The sequence below is a fragment of the Solea solea genome, chromosome 18, assembly GCF_958295425.1.
Source record: "Solea solea chromosome 18, fSolSol10.1, whole genome shotgun sequence".
NCBI lineage: Eukaryota > Metazoa > Chordata > Actinopteri > Pleuronectiformes > Soleidae > Solea > Solea solea.
Genome location: NC_081151.1, coordinates 3,470,812 through 3,489,013, shown reverse-complemented (window position 1 = coordinate 3,489,013; position 18,202 = coordinate 3,470,812). Strand labels below are relative to the sequence as shown.

Genomic DNA, 18,202 nt, shown 5'->3' with positions numbered 1-18,202 from the left:
CCTAAAAGTGATAAAAGTTAACCTTGAGACCTTGCTGCCTCCTGCTGGCAAGGAAGAGTCAATACAAGCTCTCATGACTTTTTTCCACAGTAAACTTTTTAATAATTGTGAAAACTCCTGCTTCTCACACTGGCGCTGAAGAATACTCTAGTGATTCCATTCCCACTCATTCCTGCAGGTTAATCTGTGGCATCAGGAGAATCATTGACACAAATCAAGTGTGATTTAAAGCCATCGTCATAGCAACTTAAACCCTAAAGGCTTATATAAAGGCTACTTGAATTGTTTGATATATTTTTATGAGGTGGATTTTTGAACTTTATTTTCAATTGCCTTTTAGGAAAGGATTTTTAATAAGGAAAAAAAATAAGTTGTTTTGCGCCAAATATCGAAAACTACAGGAATAAAGAATTAACTTAACCCTTAGAACACAGAGCAGAGGCTATAAGAGATATAGATATAGTGTCTTATATCCTATTTTTCAGCAAAACTTAGACAATCTGATGAAAAAAGATATAATTTTCACCAACTATAGAAACACACCTGAGCAAAAAGTACTCAAAATGTTTAAAATGGGATTGAATTAATGAAATTTGGTAATACGTCACAGTCCAGAGTTCACTTGGCTCGTTTTTATGAAAAACAGAAAAGAATACATTTTGTGACATATGCTCAATTATTGCTACTTTATATCACGACTAAAAATGCGATACAATCATCACTTTGACTCAACAACACAAAAAGAACCCACTTTTTTTAAAGCCTGAATATGTGACCTGTAAACACACACTCCCAGGACGTCCATATAAGGAGTTGTGTATTATTCCCACAGCAAATTACCATGGGTCTCTTCCAGTTTAAATTTCAGCCTAAAAGTGATAAATTAACCTCGACTCTGCTGCCTTCTGCTGGTAGGCGAGTGTTGATGCAGGCTTTTATTTTGAAAGTAACATTTTCCCTTCATTCAATGATTGTTTTGTGGATAAAACATGGATTAATTTTTCCAGCTCGAGAGGGAGAGAGCTAAAAAAAACAAAAAAGCATGACAATATTTAATCTAGATTCAAATATAAGCCTGGATTTTCTTTACCCTGAATTATACTCCCAGGTGATTCTGTGTCACTTATCACAAGTGTTGGATTCCTCCAGGCGTTTTTAACGTATTCTCTTTCCTCTCTGATGGATACACTTACGCCACAGCATCTCCGTGCCGCAGACGGGGACTATGAGTTGTCGTACTCTGAATAGACAGATGAGATGTTTCCCGCCTCAGGCAAAGGAATTGGTGAACATCCCCCTGCTTCAATTCTCCATTGTGCGTGCGTGTGACAAAGATTTGTATGTGTGGTAGTGTGCGTAACAGTGTGTGAGGGGACATAGGTGTGAGGACGGGGGGGGGTGGAGTCCAGGTAAGTGAAGTGAAGTGAGGAAAGCGCCGTCAGTCTGGTGTCCGAGGTGAAAGTTGTGAGGAAGCGGGAAATGGAAACATGGATCGGACCTGGAGTCTGGTTGTGTGTTTGGGCTTTGGGTTTTTTTCTGTGCCTGTTTCGCCTCAGGTTGCAGCCGGGTGAGTCTTTCTGACACTTAAATTCATATTTGACAACGAGACTGTTGGACTGATCCATTGCACCTCTCTATCAGGACGTTGTTCCTTATCTCAGGTCCAGAATTGGTGCACGCTGGGACGCCTACTTCACTCGCTGTCACTGTCTTATCAGACCTTCCCAGTCGGGTGACGGCTGAACTCACACATGGCGACACCAGCGTAGCCCAGACAGAGGACTCTCAAGGAGGTGACACAGCATTGATAAACATAAATACTGTGTTTTTTAACATTTTGAATAGGTAAAAACATCATTCTTCTTTTTTAAAAGGTATGACCAAGGTCCTCACACTCCCTGCTGTGAGTATATTTATTATCTTTTATCTCTTGTGTAGATTTCTATGCCTAACAATCCAAAACTCTAACACCTGCTCCAGGTTTCGGGCTCTTCTGTAACCCATAATTCCCTCTTAAACTTGACGGTGAGAGGCTACGTGGGGGGCAGTGCCGTTTTCACCAACACCACCGCCGTCAGATTCCACCGCAGGAACGTCTTCACCTTCGTGCAGACGGACAGAACTCACTACCAACCGGGCGACACCGTCAGAGTCCGGATCGTCTCCGTCCAGCTCGATAACCGTCCATACAAAGGCAGAGTGGAGATCACTGTGCAGGTGCATTACTCTCCTGTGTGTGTGTGTGTGTGTGCGTGTGAGGGGCTGAATAGGTGTTTTAACCCGGCATTGTGTCACATTGTCACACGCAGGATCACGGTGGGAACGTTGTCAACAATTGGGAGTCAGCAGGGAATCTGGGGATTGTGTTGCGGGATTTCAGTTTGTCCCACGCAGCTCCTCTTGGACTGTGGACGATCTCGACGACGATCAACGTACGGCTACATTTGTTTTTGTTCTGCCGACGTTTATATTTCAGTTTAACTGACAACTGACAACTTTTTATCTTTACAACAGGGCGTGGCCGATGAGAAAAACTTTGTTGTGGAGCATCACGGTAACAGAGCAACCACTTTTACTGTCACGTTGCATCGATGTTTGAAGCGTGGGGTCACATTTTGTTCCATGGGATAATACTGAGGGCGAAGCCCCAGTGGTTCAGTGTAAACATGTGTTACACTGCACTACAAAAGCTTTATCTGTGGCATCAAATCATCGTGTCATAGAAACTGCCCTCAATAGGTCGTCCCTCTGCGTCTCAGAATGGACACACCAGGACACAAAGTAGCTACTTGTGTTAAAGTGCGACCCTTAGGGTTTAAAACAGGTACTGCAGTCCCAGTTCAAAGCATTGTAGATAAATAAACACTTTATTTTTCAAATTCTATTATTGAGGTATCACGTGTTACGACCCGGCTCGTTTTGGGAGAGCAGTAACATGTGATTGGAATCAGAAATAAGGTGGAATATGACAACTGGACCGGGCTTAGGGTAAAGTCAGGAGTTTAATTAAAGTGAGTGTGCACTTGCACGAGGAAATATAACAAAAGGAGGCTGCTGACAAATAACTAATACACAAAGTGAAGTCGAGTAAATTACATTTTATGACTTAATATAACACATTCTATGAATTACTGCCACTCTTTCAGATCATCCTCAATTCGAAGTGATCGTGAAGACACAGTCGCGGGTCCTTGTTGGAGACGACATGTCGGGATCGGTCAGAGCGCTGTGGGTCAAATTAGATTTACACCAATAATAAATAGATCTACAAACTTAACCCATGTGTTAAGAAGATATATTTTTTTTATTTCTTAGTTACCCCAGTGGACAACCTGTGCGGGGAACATTAACCGTCTCAGTCGCTCTGGCCCCAGATATGGACGACGCAGCCGCTGCAGACAAACTCACACAAAGCAAAGACGTCAGTGTTTATTGCTCATTTATTTAGAATTACAATTCCAGTATCTATGTAATGGCATCAATAACCTTTGACCTTTGCTGTTCAGATCTATGGGTCCACACAGTTTTTCTTCAGCAAAGATCAACTTGAATCTCTTCACCCTTCATCGGGACTTCACAGCGACCGCCGTGTGCACGTCGTTACCTCTGTTACCAGCAACTTTACAGGTGAGATCACTTCTGAACGGCACTAATGTGTTCATTATAGTCTCTAAAACCACTGAGTTACATTGTGTTTTGTCACGTCAGGACTTACGTTGAACAGAACAGTCGAGGTCCACCTGACGCAGAACATGTACCAGCTCGCGTTCCACGGTTTTCCGCCTTCACTCAGGCCGTCTTTGCACTTCTCTACAAAAGTGAGTGAGTTATTATCCGTCTTTTTTGTGGCGGTTGCTTCCAGGAGCTAAGAGCTGCATACACCTGTGCTTCACAGCTCAGGATCTCCAGATACGACCAGAAGCCCCTGAGCTCACAGGATCTGATGTACCTGGCCGTGGTCGAAGTCACTCAGATAAAATCTACGATGAACGCGGAGCCGACGACGCTGACGTTCTCAGTGCCCGAGGATGGGGACGTCCACGTTGAGATTCAGTTACAGGATCATGTGGAGATGCTCTTTATTCTGGTGAGTACTTTTTTAGTGCGAGTGCTCCGGGAAATGTGGTGTTCAGGGATTTCACTGTGAGTAACCTGAGTAGTTTCAGCCGAGTGAACTTCCCGAGGTTCATTTTTCTAACTGTCAGAGATAAAAAAATATTAATAATAATAATAATAATAATATTAATGATCATTTTTTTCTTCATATTCAGGCCAGATTCCAATCAAGCGAGGAGACGCTGAGGGTCCATAACAAGGACATTTCTCCTAGTAGCTCATATATTCAGATAATCCCAATCACAACATTACCTGCACAGGTAACTCTAAATGTGTTTGTTGTAGATTTGTGTGAATGTATGTAAATATTAGTTTTTTAACATAATCTGTTGAATTTTCAGGTTGGATTACCTTTTCAAATCGATGTGGAGAGCACGTTTGAACCAGATGCTCTTCACTTTGTGGTATGTTCTGTTCAACAATGCACGTGAATAAATTTTGGGGTTCCGGTTTTTAGAAAGAGAAATAAAAAGAGAAATGGTTCATAAACTCAAACGGAACCACGTCAGTTGGTAACACTTGGTAAATGAATTAAGTTAAGAAAGTTATAAAAAGTGAAGTTGTCTGTTTGTTTGTGTTTCCGCACTTGCCAATATGACCAGCAGAGGCCGCCAGAGGGTTGTTGCCTCGTTACAAATTGTCGTCGTAGAACTTTCTTTAACTTTATTTGAAATGAACTCAATGCATTCATCGGTTTCTGACTCTAAACTTCTACATTATATCTTATTGTTCTTCATATTTGAATCCCGCGAACAGTAAATGATGAACACGTATGCACCGGCACTCGCTGTGGACTGTTATCTGTTGTCATATCACAGAAATAAAATATCAATGCAAAGGTGTTGGGTATAATGTATACTTTCATATTTTTATATTTTCATTTTATTGCTTTTTATTTTGTTCTGTTGCTTCTGGAACAAGTGAATTTCCTCAACAGGGTCTAGTCTGGTCTAATCTAACATAATCTAGTCTAGTCTAAACCAATTATTTCTGTTCTGGTTTGTGGTCAATATTCTCTTTTCTGTTGTATTTGCAGGTGAGTGCTAAAGGTCAGGTGCTGAGGGCCGGAACGTTCAATTCCCTCTCTTTTTCTCTGACTCCGACACTGTCCTGGTCCCCCGAGGCCTGCGTCACAGTGTACTGCATCCTCTCCAACGGGGAGGTCACCAGTGACACAGTACACGTACCCATCGAACAACACAACCACGTACTTTGATTTGATTTGATTCATTTCATTTGTCGTATACATTTGATAGAAAATGACATATGTAATGTAAATATCACAATTCCCCACACACACAGATATCGGTCATGTGGAGCACCCAGCAGGCCCAGCCGTTCGATCAGGTGTCGCTCAGCGTAACTGCTCTTCAACCTGGATCCCAGGTTGGAATCGTGGTCATGGGGATGCACGATGATAAACCTCCGGAGGTCGACCTCGCCTTAAAAGAGAAGCAGGTACTGTAAAACAACTCTTTGGATCAGAACTTAAACTGTGAAAAGAAACAAACAGAATCTCTGAATTGTGTTCAGTTACTGCCAGATTTAATCCCAAAGCAGTGCCTTAATCTGTTGTGAACGTACTCTGTGAGTGCTAAGTGTGTGTGTGACCACTAAACCTGTTGGTCTGGATGTAACGTATCCGTGTGCTTTGTTAGGGGACGACTTTGTTAGCGCTAATAGCTGGTAACACTAGTGTGTTTGGTCTGCGGCCTGAGGACTATAGAGGGTTACAGTGTTGAGGGAAACAAAGCCTTGTCACTACAGGCTGTCTCACCGTGACCTTTTTCTTGTCTCAGAAGCTCGAAAATGTATCTAACAGAACATTTAAAGAACCAAAGTGTCCTCTGGCAGCTGAGACTGGTTTTCTCAGGATGCATCATGTCATAGGACTTTTGTTATTATGAATCCCTGTAGGGAAATGTCTTTTCTGCATTGAACCCATCCTCGACTAGAAACCTTCTTAGAATTCAGGAAATTCTACGACTCGTTCATTTTGTTGTTGTATCTATACTTTCTACAGTATTTTATTGTTTTATTGCATGTTTTGTTGTTTGTTCTTAGGTCTAGTAGGTTTCAGCTGTTGTTTTATAAGTGCTTTATAAATAAAGTTGGATTGGATTGGAAGTTCCCTCTCCACATGGCCATGGGCTGCCTAGTTGAAGTACTTTTATTCAGGCACACAGATACAAACCTCGTGTAAGGGAGTCATTGGTGCACAAATGCACCCCTCAGTCAGGTCTGATAGTATTGCTTCACTGCAGCATAGTATTCAGTGGTTCTATTGTTGAGCAGCAGTTTTTGTGTCATTTACACCGCAGGGTTGCTGTATTTGGATGCTGACCAGGACCAAACTTTATAAGCAGGAGCAGTCAGATGTTCCCGAAAATGGTAGGATTACAGAAAATACAGTGGATCTTTGCGGTTTTATTAATTTATTATTTATTATTATTTTATTTGCCTGTAGTGTTGTCTTTGAATGCATTATATTGGTTAATATGAATACTTTCTTTCTTCTCTCTCCGGTGTGGCTTCAAAAGGTGATGTTCTAATGGTGGAGAAGTACTGGAGCCACTGGATGGATACCACGGAGTCCTTGCTGTGGATAGACACGGATCTAAGGTGAGTGCAGAATGCTGGAGGTACTCAGTGGGTTAAGTTATTTAGGTAAACAGGAAAAAAAAAAACATGCAAATCAATTCTGTGTCATTTCTATCAGTGATGAAACGTGGACAAGTGGGAAAATCACAGTGCCAGATGTTGTCACTGCTCTGGGAGCTGTGGCACTGGTCATGTCAGACAGCCTGGGTTTGGGCTTCACTCCTGTGCCACTTCAGGTAAACGAACGCTTCTCGTCTTTGTCGAAATGTGTTAAAAAGGTGGTTCATATTTTCTAGTTTTGCTCTTTTCTGCCACTCAGTGAAAACAAGTCACTCACTAAAACACTCCCCGTGTCCTTTTACTCGCAGCTGACTGTGTCCAAAGGGTGCTCCATGTCCTTGCATGTCCCATCGTACCTCATAAGGGGAGAGGAGATTGTGCTGGAGGTCAACATCATCAACCACTTGGAGCGCGAATTGGAGGTATGGAGAACTCAATTTGTGGCATATTCTAAAGTCTAGATCGTAATTATTCCACCCCAGTACAACTCCAAGAAACTATTATGTTTGGAAAGTGTCTCAGCCGCTGTCAGAAGCTATTACCAAATGTTTTTAGAGAGTCTTTTGCTCGGTTTCCTTTTACATCTCTCTCTCTCTCGCTGCAGGTCATCGTGTTTATTGCTCCGAGTAAAGAGTTCGAGTTTGTTTTGGGAGCGAGCGGGGACGTTTCTGTCGTAAACGCCCAAATCCTCGCGGTAAAGAGTCACGACTCGGCCTCGGCGCTCTTCCCCATAAGGCCTGTAGCTCTGGGCGATGCTGAGATATCCGTGGACGCCGTTTGTGCGCAGACTACGGACAACCTCGTGTGGAGCGTGTTAGTGAAGGTACGGAAGGATACAAGATAGAAAGAAAACGTTGTATTATATGATGGCGTGTGGCACTTAAAACTCCTTTTTTCTTGAAGCCTGAGGGAGTGGAACAGTCGTCCTCGGAGACTATATTCCTGGAGCTGCCACCAGATAAGCAAGAACAATCCAACTCCGTCTCCTTCCACTTTCCAGCAGATGTGGTTCCGGGCAGCCAGCGCGCATATGTGGCACTGGTTGGTACGTCTAACATTCATCTACTCCTGTTGTGCCAGCTGCAGTTCCATCTGATGTTTACTTTCCTCAGTTAAGCGTGGCTTAATACGTCGTGATGTTGCCGCACATTAAAGTAACTTAATGTTTATGGTGGTGCAGATTCAGAACAGCCGTCAGGCCGTGCTGGCTCAGCTCCATTAAGGTTGAGAGATGTTTGCCATTTCGTCACGCCAGAGAGGCAAGCGTCAGGATTTTTCCCTCGGATAGAGCCAAACTTGATGGATGTTTTTTTCCTCCCCATCATGCAGGCGATATCTTGGGCCTGTCCCTCAGTCACCTGGACTCGCTGGTGCAGCTGCCTCTCGGTTGTGGGGAGCAGAACATGATCCGCTTTGCTCCCAGTGTTTTTGTTCTCCAGTATCTGGATAAGCCCGGTCTGGATGATGAGGAGATCAGGAAAATGGCTCTGGGTTATATGATGGAAGGTAAGCAGAAACCTTCTTGTGCCTCGGCCAATCACATTCTATTACCTGTACAGATATGTGGTAAATAAAAGGACTATTTTAACTGCTTTACTCGTGTGAACACATCAGTAGAAGCGTGTTAATTAATCGATCAATCACTCTTCTTCCACCCGGCACAAGATAGGCACAAAGAATAAAAGGAAATGTTTAATTTTGTCTTGTCTCTATGATTTATTAACTCCAGCTCATTCCTTTCCCTCATGTCACCTTTCAGTATTTGTGATCAAACGTAGGAAGGAAAAGTAAAGTAAAAAAAATCCACTTAAGTATTAAGTGAACTTTGTTACTTCCCTCGTTTTTTCACGTCGTACTTGTCTGCTGTCAGGTTATCAGAGACAGCTGTCCTTCCAACGAGACGACGGTTCATTCAGTGCATTTGGAGCCAGCGACTCCTCTGGCAGCACGTGGTGAGTTCCCACTTCTACTTAAAATGATGCAAAATAAAAGTCGTAGATCTCTGTGAAACTCATGCTGCTTCTCTTCTCTCTGTCTTTGCCTTGAAGGCTGACGGCGTTCGTGCTGCGCTGCTTCGTCCAAGCTCGATCGTACATGACGATAGACAACAGTGTCCTCACCAGAGCCATGATGTGGCTCCTGGGACAACAGGGGCCACAGGGAGAGTTCACCGAGGTGGGCAGCTTGATCCACACGGAGACTCAGGGAGCACTGGACCGTGGTTCAGTGGCGCTCACTGCTTATGTACTGATAGCGCTGCTGGAGGACGACACCTATGTGGTATGTGAGTAGAGAAGGTGACGTGTGAGGTGTATGTACGAGGACAGGACAGGAAGACACTCGTGATCTTTTCTCATTTGCTCCCTCTTAAAAAAGGACGTGTACCCGGGCAACGTGTCCATGGCTCAAACGTACCTGGAGGGCAAAGTGTCCAGCGGGGTGGTCGGTAACTACAGCCTGTGTTTGGTGACCTACGCATTAGCTCTGGCCAACAGTCCTGCGACTGACGCGGCCCTGTCTGAACTCATGGGAAGAGCGGATTATGCAGGTAATTTCACAGTTTATGCTGGGGAAGGTGTTTTTATGCCACTTGAGATGTGCAAGACCCGTTATTTTTTCATTTTATATAAAAGGATTTGTCAATTTTGTAGCAGTGGGGCTTCACAATATTATATTCTCACAATATTCTCTTCTAACATAGACCCTGAAAGTGAGTAATCTATCTAAGCTGACAGAAAATCCTGTACCGTCTGGAGTGTTGAAATAAAAATAGTATAATTTTAGTAAATGTTGTCTCTAAATGTCTCCAGTTGAGGGTGGTGCAGTATGAAGGAGGCATCTAAGTAGAGACAAATGAGCTAGGCCACAATATTGGGAGAAAATGATCAAATAAAACAAGAATTCACCTTTTATCTAAATAAAAATAAAACAAAGAAAAGTTTGTAATACGTAAGCAGTATATATACATATATATATTACAAAAGAAAAAAACTTAATGCCTAAAAATGTTATAAATTCACAGATTTTTTATATTATTCAGCATAATAATAATAATAATAATAAATAATAATAATAATAATATAACAAATCATTTTCTTCCCCCTCAAAGATGGAGTTATGATGTGGGCGTCCTCTGCCGGCCTGACTTCACGTGACGGGCAGCCATACGTGGTGCAGATAGAGATGATTTCCTACGTGCTGCTGACTCTGTACAAGCGCGGTAACTTAGTGGACGGCTTTGTGCTCCTGAAGTGGCTGAGTAAGCAGAGGAATCACCTGGGAGGCTACGGGTCAACACAGGTGCGTCCAACACACACACACAGAGACTCTGTCATACGGTATAAAATAAGACAAAATAGATAGATAGTGACTGTTGTTGTCATTTTCCTTCCTCAGGACACAGTGGTTGCTCTCCAAGCTCTGTCTTACTACGCAGCATTCAGCGGCGCCAGCGCCATCGACCTCCAGCTGGAAGTGTCCGCTCCAGAATCCTCCTTCGCCTCCGTGTTCTCCATCAACTACACCAACTACAGGACGTATCAAAGCCTCGAGGTGATGATAAACCTTTGTGGAGCTCCACACGTAATCCATCCATAATGTCGTTTCTATGCCTTCAACTCTTTTGATGTCGTCTTTTTTTCCAAGCTTATCGATTACAGCGGGGGTCTTCTCAACATACACATGGAAGGCAGAGGATTCGCTCTGTTTCAGGTGAAGTCAACATGTTTGTGCGTTTCCACAGTGCTGCAGGCCAATGCACCATGGTAACAGACACAGAGCAGTTATCATCTGCAGATAATATTACTGAGAAGTACGACTGTAGTGACATGTAAATCTGTTTTTACTGCGTTTGCTCGTATAACCTGATCCCTCTGCTACATCACCTGTCCGTAATGTAACACTCTAGATGTAGAAGGAAATAAAAATAGAAATTCAATGGTGTTTTTTTTTAAATTTCTCCTCACAAACAGATACTGATTGTTTTTTTGAATCTGTGCAGATGAATATGTTTTACAACGTGAACCTAAATCACACCTCGGACGAGGAGGCTTTCTCGCTGCATGTCGGCGTTTCTGAAGAAGACCACGATCACATTCTACTACGTATATGCATGAGGTACAGGACGCTGTGTTTTATTTCAACTCATGCCGAGTGCTGCGATGGGCTCCGGCATTCATGTTTCCCTGCATTTGTGTCCTCCAGATTAAAGGACAGCCAGGTGATATCTCACACAGGTATGGCCATACTGGACGTGGGCATACTCAGTGGTTTCAGGCTTCCCTCCACAGCTGCTGCCCCAACGGATCTCATCAGGAGGGTGGAGATACATCCTGAGAAAATTAGCCTGTACCTGGATTCAGTAAGTCATGTTGTTGGTTATGTGAGATGTTTGCAAGAAAAATAGAAGCAAAAGGACCAATCAGCACCCAGGATCCACCTCGATTCACTCACACATGCACACCTGCAACCCATCTCACACTCACACACTTTCCCGTCACCTTTTTTTTTTGTTTGTTTTTTGCAGGTTACCAAGTCCGAGGTTTGCCTCACACTTCCTTTCATACGAAACTACAAAGTAGCCCGCGTGCAGGACGCTGCAGTGCACCTCTATGACTATTATGAGCCTCGTGAGTAACAGTTTCATACTTTTTCTGTGACACACAAACAAGCGATTATCAGCGATTATGTTCATGTAATTTTCACTTGCATGAAAAACATTTCATCTCATGTTTTCCTCATGTACACACAGGCATAATACTGTATATTACTCAATACAAGAGGACGAAACGGGTGTGAACAGCACGTGTGTTAAGCAGTTTATGGCATATTTTGCATTCAGAAACCTAGATATACAGTATAGTATATGGTAAAGTGAATACTAAGGCATGTAAACACACTGTGTGATTCTGTGATGACTGCTTGATTACTTTGTCCCCTCTCGCAGAGAGAGAAGCATGGAGAACGTACACCTCGGAGTTCCTTCACAACATGGACGTGTGCTCTTTCTGTGGTCCGAACTGTGACCTCTGCAGACCCGGAGTCCCCATTTCGTTCTCGCACCTCCTCACGTCGCGCTCGGGGAACAGTGCCACCTGCAGCCTGAGTTGCTTATTGTTTGCGGTCACTTTTTTTCTAAATTGAAATCTAAATACACAGATTTCTTTTCTTCTTACTCTTTCTTGACAAATGATTGTAACATTTAGACCTATACACCTATACATTATACCATGTATATATATATATTTTTCTTTTTTAATTGGATTATTAAAAACAACATATATATAAAACCCAGAGAATTAAACGGTGAAAGAAACTGTGTTTATTCTCCTGCTCCATTGTACTTTCCAACAAATGTCTGTTATTTGGATGTCATGACTGACCCGCAGATTATGCACACACACAAATCATGACCGCTGCATATTATGAAATACATTGTTTGCAATACTAGATTTAGAGAAGAAGCCAGTAAAAATTAATTTCACTTCACCTTTATTTATCCAGATAAAAGACGCATTTTTCACAAGGGTGACCTGGCCAAGAAAGGCAGCAGCACACGTCATAATTAATAAAAAACAGGGACATAACAGTTACAAAGCAAACATTGAAAAATAAAAGTGCAAGTATAAAGTTGTGGTTGCAGTAATAATTTAAGAACAAAGGCAGCGTTCAATGGATTCCAGTAGGAAAACTAAATAAATAACAAAAAAATAACTAGTTCAGTTTAGAGGGTATTTATTTCCAAACAGAGGGGGCAGAGAAACTGAACTCTTTTTCAGACGGCTACAAAATGCCAACGGAATATAAGGCTTTTTGTTCTCTGAAGATTTGATGAAATACAAATATTATTCAGATGTCGGCCCGCTGTGCACAGGTCAGAGGTCAGAGAACATACTGTTTTGGTCATTACTCAGAAGTCCACAGGGGAGTTTTAATATAACTTTGGAGATTTGGGGGATTCCATTGTTTGCAATACTAGATTTAGAGAAGCCAGTAAAAAAAATACAGAATTAAATAGGAGCATTGTCTCAATATTATTATATTCAAAGTAAAGTGATCAATATTGTCTATAAATAAATAAATACTGTCGATTAATCTTCTGCATAGTCATCGTCAGCTTTGTAATTCGAGCACAGAAATGTGAAATCACAGTATTAATTTAGGACGGACACAAAGGGAAGCACGTTTACGTCGTTTAACGGCATCTTTATGTTTAAACATGAACAGAGAAATAAAAAACAGACAAACTAAAAGAGCCCTCAATGTCATCAAAAGTGTGACGAAGACGTTGTAATTTCCCATCATTGTTCACATCCGTCTCTAGTCGGGTTGTGTGTGGAGGAACATCATGTCTTCGTATTCACTGGATGATGAGGAGGGATTCTTCACCCGAGGTCATAAGCCATGAAAAGGAAAGACAATTAATTGAATTGGATTGGAAAACTGTCAAGGACGTCTTTAAATTCCTCTTTTTTCATTGTTCTCTGTTTAAATTGAATGAAAGAAAATAACATATCAGATCAACCATGTTAGAAAACCAAATGTAAACACTGTTTTCAGATTAACCACAAACTAACTAGAACTGCTTATACCTCTCCAGGATCAGTGACCTGCAGCTCTGAGGAGAAACCTGAGCTGTTGTTTGTCTCCATTCTTGACTTTCGTCCCATTCCCTCTTCCTGTAAAAGCTGTAAACAAGAAGTGTTTCCATCCATGTTAAAGGAAACAAGAAAAATGCATAACACAATCATACATGTATGTTTTTACATGACTGATGGCGAGCTGTCGGATCTCCTCCCTCAGTTCTTTATTCTGCGTCTCCTTCTCAGCCGCCGTCTGCATCAGCTTCTGGATCAGAGTGTTGTTCTCTGCGGCCTCTTTGATGAGCTGCTGTCTCTCCGTGTCCTGGTCACTGTGCTGCTGGCTGAACTGTTTCAGCACCTCCTGCATCTGGGTCTGTTGCTTCTGTGAGAGGAAACGCTGGGTTACTCATGTAACCCCGGTTCTCTGATAACTATGGGAAACGCCCTCATCTGGGCTCCTGGTGTGACAGCATATACCAGTAGATAACTACAAGTAAATTATGGATTTTTGGCTGAATTTACCAGCAGAGAGTCGACAAGCTCGTCGTCGTGTTTATTCTTGTCCAGCAAGGTGGAGCTCTGGACCTTGAGGATTTTGATTTCGTCATTCAGGGATTTATTCCTGGCTTTCGAGGCCTCCAGCCTCTTCTTCAGATCCTCGTGGTTTTTCTGCAGGGCTTCATGGTCCGCTTGGATCCTCTGTACAGTTGTGCAAGAAGAGCGAGGACGTCATGTTTAAAAAACATCAATGAATTCATTCGTTTGATCCCATTCACGAAACATAAACGCACCTCCAGCACCTCCTTCTTCTTTTCCTCCATGGTGCGGATGTGGATCAGGTTCCTGTCCTCAACACAGGACTGTTTCCTCTTTCCAGAGTGGTTCAGTTGCTGCTCAAGGTCCCGCACCTAACGCAAATGATGATGTTAAATGTCTGCCATGTGCACGTTATACATAGAATTCTGACTATTCTATAGCTTACCCTCATCTGCAGAGCCAGTATCTGTTGTGAGCGACCTCTGAAACTTGTTGGGCTGTTGAGTAACTGCTGCATGTTGACACCCTCTCCAACCTCACTGATCAAAACCTGCAACAGCACCAACAGGTTTTCTTTCTTATCTGAGAGGTCACTTATTTTTATTACGATTATATAAATGCATTTAATTATTTGGTAGTAAAACAAGAGCTCTACCTTCTGAGCTACTTTCAGTTCCTGTTTGACAGATTGAAGCTGGTTGCGATATTCAGTCACTTTGAGCTGGGCGGCGGCTAATTTTTCCTGCAGGGATTTCACTAGTGGGTTTTCCTGCTTCAGAGAATAAAAAAAAAGGTTAGGTTGTTCCTAATGTCTTGGAGAAGTAACTACAGATGTTCTGTCGCTTTATGTAATCCCAGACACACTCGATCAATGGCAGTGACATCTGAGACACCAAGGCCCTTGTTCGGACTGGGTCGCAAACCCAAGGCAACAGCAGTAGCCACTTCACCACCATGCGACCCCTGTAAAACTCTATTGGAACTATATTTGGTAACTTCTGGGAGACACCCAATACTGCGTTAGCACAAAATTTGACCAATCATTGGAGGCCTGCGACACTCAAAACTTCAAGTGCAGTTCCATACGGCGCAGTCTTCTCCTGCATCTATAGAAATCTCTCAAAAAACTAATGATAGAAAGTTGATGAAATCAATCAATCAGGTGTGTTGGAGCAGGAAAACATGTAAAACATGCAGGACAGTGGCCACCGAGGACCAGGACCGGGAAAGTTCTAAAAAGGTTCCTTTCACTTTATTGGTGACAAAGAACCATACATGGTTCTTTCATGGACCATTTTGAAACGGTTTGCAACTGCAACCATTTCATGAATTACCTCACAGTCTTCAGATAATTCCTTCTCCTTCTGTGACTTTTTCTCAGGTGGACAGTGCACCAAAGCAGACTGCAGCTACAGAGAGAAGCACATCATGACAGGTTTTGACATTGATTATCATGTCATTTTTTTTGCTATGACCCGATGACGACAGCCGTTACCTCTTTCTCAAGCCCTTTGATTCTGTTGCTGCTCTGCTTTGACTTCATCTTCTCCTGCTCGACCTCAGCCGTGAGCTCTCTGACCTTCTTGGACAGTTCGACGATCTTGGCGGCCGCCACGTCCCCAGACAAGCTCGGCTGGCCCAACACTGCCAAGCTCTCCCGTTCGACCTCTTTTTGATTCTTCAGGTTTTTGATTTTGGAATCCTTCTCGCTCACAAGCTGGAGGAGCCGGTCGTTTTCGCCTTGCAGGCGTCTCAGCTGGTCCTGCAAATTCTTAATTTCATTCTGTCGTGATCTGTATAGGCAGGCAGGAGAAGCCAAGATTATTCCAATTCAGCCGCCCATATTTTCCAAGTAAAGTCACACAAAAAAAAATGTCCCCCATTGCTTGCATTCCTTGTTTAACTAGTTAAATATCAAATAAATATCAGGTTAATTCAGACCCACTTGTCATTTCCAGGCTGGATTTCTGCCTGAAAGCCTTGCTGCAATAGATTCAAATCCTCTCCACCAGCATCAGGCTTATTTGGAGCTTTCTTCTTTATCCATCCCAGTTTTCTTTTCTCCTGCTGCTGCTGCAGAGCTTGGAACTGAAGCCTCAGGTCATTCAGCTCGTCGGGATCCATGATCTACGATGTAAGTAGTGAATAAAAATGACAAGAGAAGATCAATGTTGTGTCTACGGATTGGGAATGTAGCTGTATCGTGAATAAGTCGTGGTTTTTTGGACAATAAACAATTTTTATTTGATCATTTTATCGTGTTTTTCCCCCCAAATATGTTTTAAATTTATCGGTTACTCCCGTAAAAGTAACATCGAAACCAGATGACAGAGTGGCCTCAGCGAAACTTAGTGATGTCTAATCCCAAAAGACTGAGAAGCGCTTTGCTGGTGACGTACCAGCAGTGAACGGGACCAGGTTGACGTTTCATTGGTTGCTGTTGTTGAAAATGTGTGAATGAAAGGCTTCTGCTGTCTTTGCACGAATGAAAGGATCATGTCGGCGATGACGCCAGCAATGATGGTGATGGATCAAAGTCATCAAAGGGAGTTACAGACCAGGACCATGGCCTACACTTAACAGGAAGTCGGCTTCTTGCTTTAAATTTTGCTGTCCATTTTGGCGATTTTCACCCTCGTACGCCAATATGTAGTAGACGTATTAAAAAGTCCAGAAGTTGTAGAAAACTTCTGGCCTTTTTTTTTCTCAGATTGAAAAGTGAGGTCAGGGAACTGCTGCACTCCCCGGCCTCCAAGGTCAATGAGTGAGTGGATTGTGACTTGCTGTAAAAGATGCTATAACGTAATACCAGAGGAATGTGGACTGACCTGCAGACATTTGCATCCACATAAATCATCATATCATGAAACATGAGTGTTATTTCTAAGATGTCATCCTGCTGTGTCCAGGCCATTTCACAGGATGTTCACTTGAACACGACTTTACAAGGTAACAATAATAATGATGATGAAAATACCGAGCACCATGATGATACTACGATTTTTACTGGCTACTGCTGACATACTGTTGTATAAATAAAATCATTTTAGTGTGACCGTGTTAGTGATGAATCCCCAGGGAAGGATACACAGTACAAATACATAAAGTTGGAGGTAAATCAAACTCGCCGTCCGCAAACATTTGCCTCGTTTAAATTTCAAGCGACTGACGGTGAGTTAGCTGTGCTCTGTAAGAAAACTAACATGATGACCTTTTTGAAAAATGCTGAGGTTTTGTGTTTTTAATGGTGTTAGAGTACTGTACACATTTGACTCTTCAACTTTTGACTTCAGTAGAACCGTTACACCATTTGAGAAAAGCTCCTAAATCATGTGTCCTCCAGAATTACAGCAGCAGTGGTCACTTCTGACACTTGATGACGTTAAATATTAACGTGTAACACAAATTTCCCATGTATTATGAATATTCAGCGTGTTTGCTTGCCCCGTTGTGACACATTAACTTATTCAAGCGTGTTTTTCTTGACTCTGCACCCGAGTAATTACCACTTTCCTGTTATTCCTGTCAATTTTCTATGACTTCGAATAAATGTCAAAGAAAGAGCTGCACTACTCGAGTCGAACACTAGATGGCAGGATTGGTATCGTAATGGTGCCAGTCCAAGTCTGAGGTGAAATTTCAAGGTCACACAATCTGATGACAAATACATCCTATCATTTTGTTTCCTGTTGCTCACGAATGAAATAAATGTTTGTAGGATCTCAAGCACTTTGTATAAGAATACAAGATACAATATGTCGTCTGTAGGTTGTGTGAGTGTGTGAATGTGTGAGTGTGTGAGCCTGAGAGACAACGTGACTCACACAAAAGGTCATAACAAACAGCCCACACTGAGCTGGGTCATGTTGTGGGTCAGGCTACACTAACAGTCGCCCGGGGCAGCTCTGGCCATGATGTCATGCATTTACTATGATCTTATCATCAGAGGGCAGACGACGGTCTCATGTATAATGGATGTAACTGACACGGAGCTTAGGTTAAGTGAGCATAAATAAAGTATTAAGACATAAATGGGTTGTGGACAGTCTTGTTCAAAGTACCTAAAAAGACATTTACTGTACTTAAGTTTTAGAAGTAAGAGTATTATTAAAAATGTCTGCTAGTCTATTAAGACACTTAACCTCATGTTGAAGCATGTGATTGTGTGAAAGCAGCTCATCGAGACTAGAAAAGCTCTACATAAATACAGACCATAATACCAACTCTTCTGCTTCTGATTTTATTTTGTAGCAACAAGTAACAAAGATAGTTATAAATAACAAAGTCAAGTACAGATACGTGAATTT

At 42.4% G+C, this 18,202-nt stretch overlaps 2 protein-coding genes across 3 annotated transcripts; one reads left to right on the top strand and one right to left on the bottom strand.

Annotated features, from left to right (window-relative positions):
• The first annotated feature begins 5 nt into the window (after positions 1-5).
• Positions 6-12,157, top strand: cd109 (CD109 molecule). The gene is made up of 32 exons (XM_058615324.1): positions 6-1,567; positions 1,642-1,793; positions 1,875-1,903; positions 1,981-2,217; positions 2,310-2,432; positions 2,515-2,554; positions 3,147-3,228; positions 3,316-3,421; positions 3,507-3,627; positions 3,709-3,818; positions 3,896-4,087; positions 4,272-4,376; positions 4,458-4,520; positions 5,153-5,323; positions 5,419-5,574; positions 6,438-6,507; positions 6,657-6,738; positions 6,836-6,953; positions 7,086-7,199; positions 7,382-7,600; positions 7,681-7,822; positions 8,107-8,283; positions 8,648-8,729; positions 8,826-9,057; positions 9,154-9,325; positions 9,887-10,077; positions 10,174-10,329; positions 10,423-10,488; positions 10,778-10,893; positions 10,981-11,137; positions 11,303-11,405; positions 11,723-12,157. The coding sequence occupies exons 1-32, from the start codon at positions 1,488-1,490 to the stop codon at positions 11,917-11,919; spliced, it is 4,161 nt and encodes a 1,386-aa protein (XP_058471307.1). The 5' UTR covers positions 6-1,487; the 3' UTR covers positions 11,920-12,157.
• A 709-nt stretch (positions 12,158-12,866) lies between these two features.
• LOC131444726 (coiled-coil domain-containing protein 13-like) lies at positions 12,867-16,408 on the bottom strand. Of its 2 annotated transcripts, none has more exons than XM_058615327.1 (11): positions 16,295-16,408; positions 15,841-16,022; positions 15,391-15,688; positions 15,230-15,304; positions 14,551-14,667; positions 14,341-14,445; positions 14,150-14,266; positions 13,881-14,057; positions 13,543-13,740; positions 13,368-13,463; positions 12,867-13,158 (listed from the first exon to the last, which is right to left on the bottom strand). In XM_058615327.1, the coding sequence occupies exons 1-11, from the start codon at positions 16,391-16,393 to the stop codon at positions 13,096-13,098; spliced, it is 1,527 nt and encodes a 508-aa protein (XP_058471310.1). In that variant the 5' UTR covers positions 16,394-16,408; the 3' UTR covers positions 12,867-13,095. The 2 variants fall into 2 exon arrangements, with proteins under 2 accessions (XP_058471310.1, XP_058471311.1); XM_058615328.1 differs by having other exon boundaries at positions 14,551-14,664.
• Positions 16,409-18,202: the final 1,794 nt, after the last annotated feature.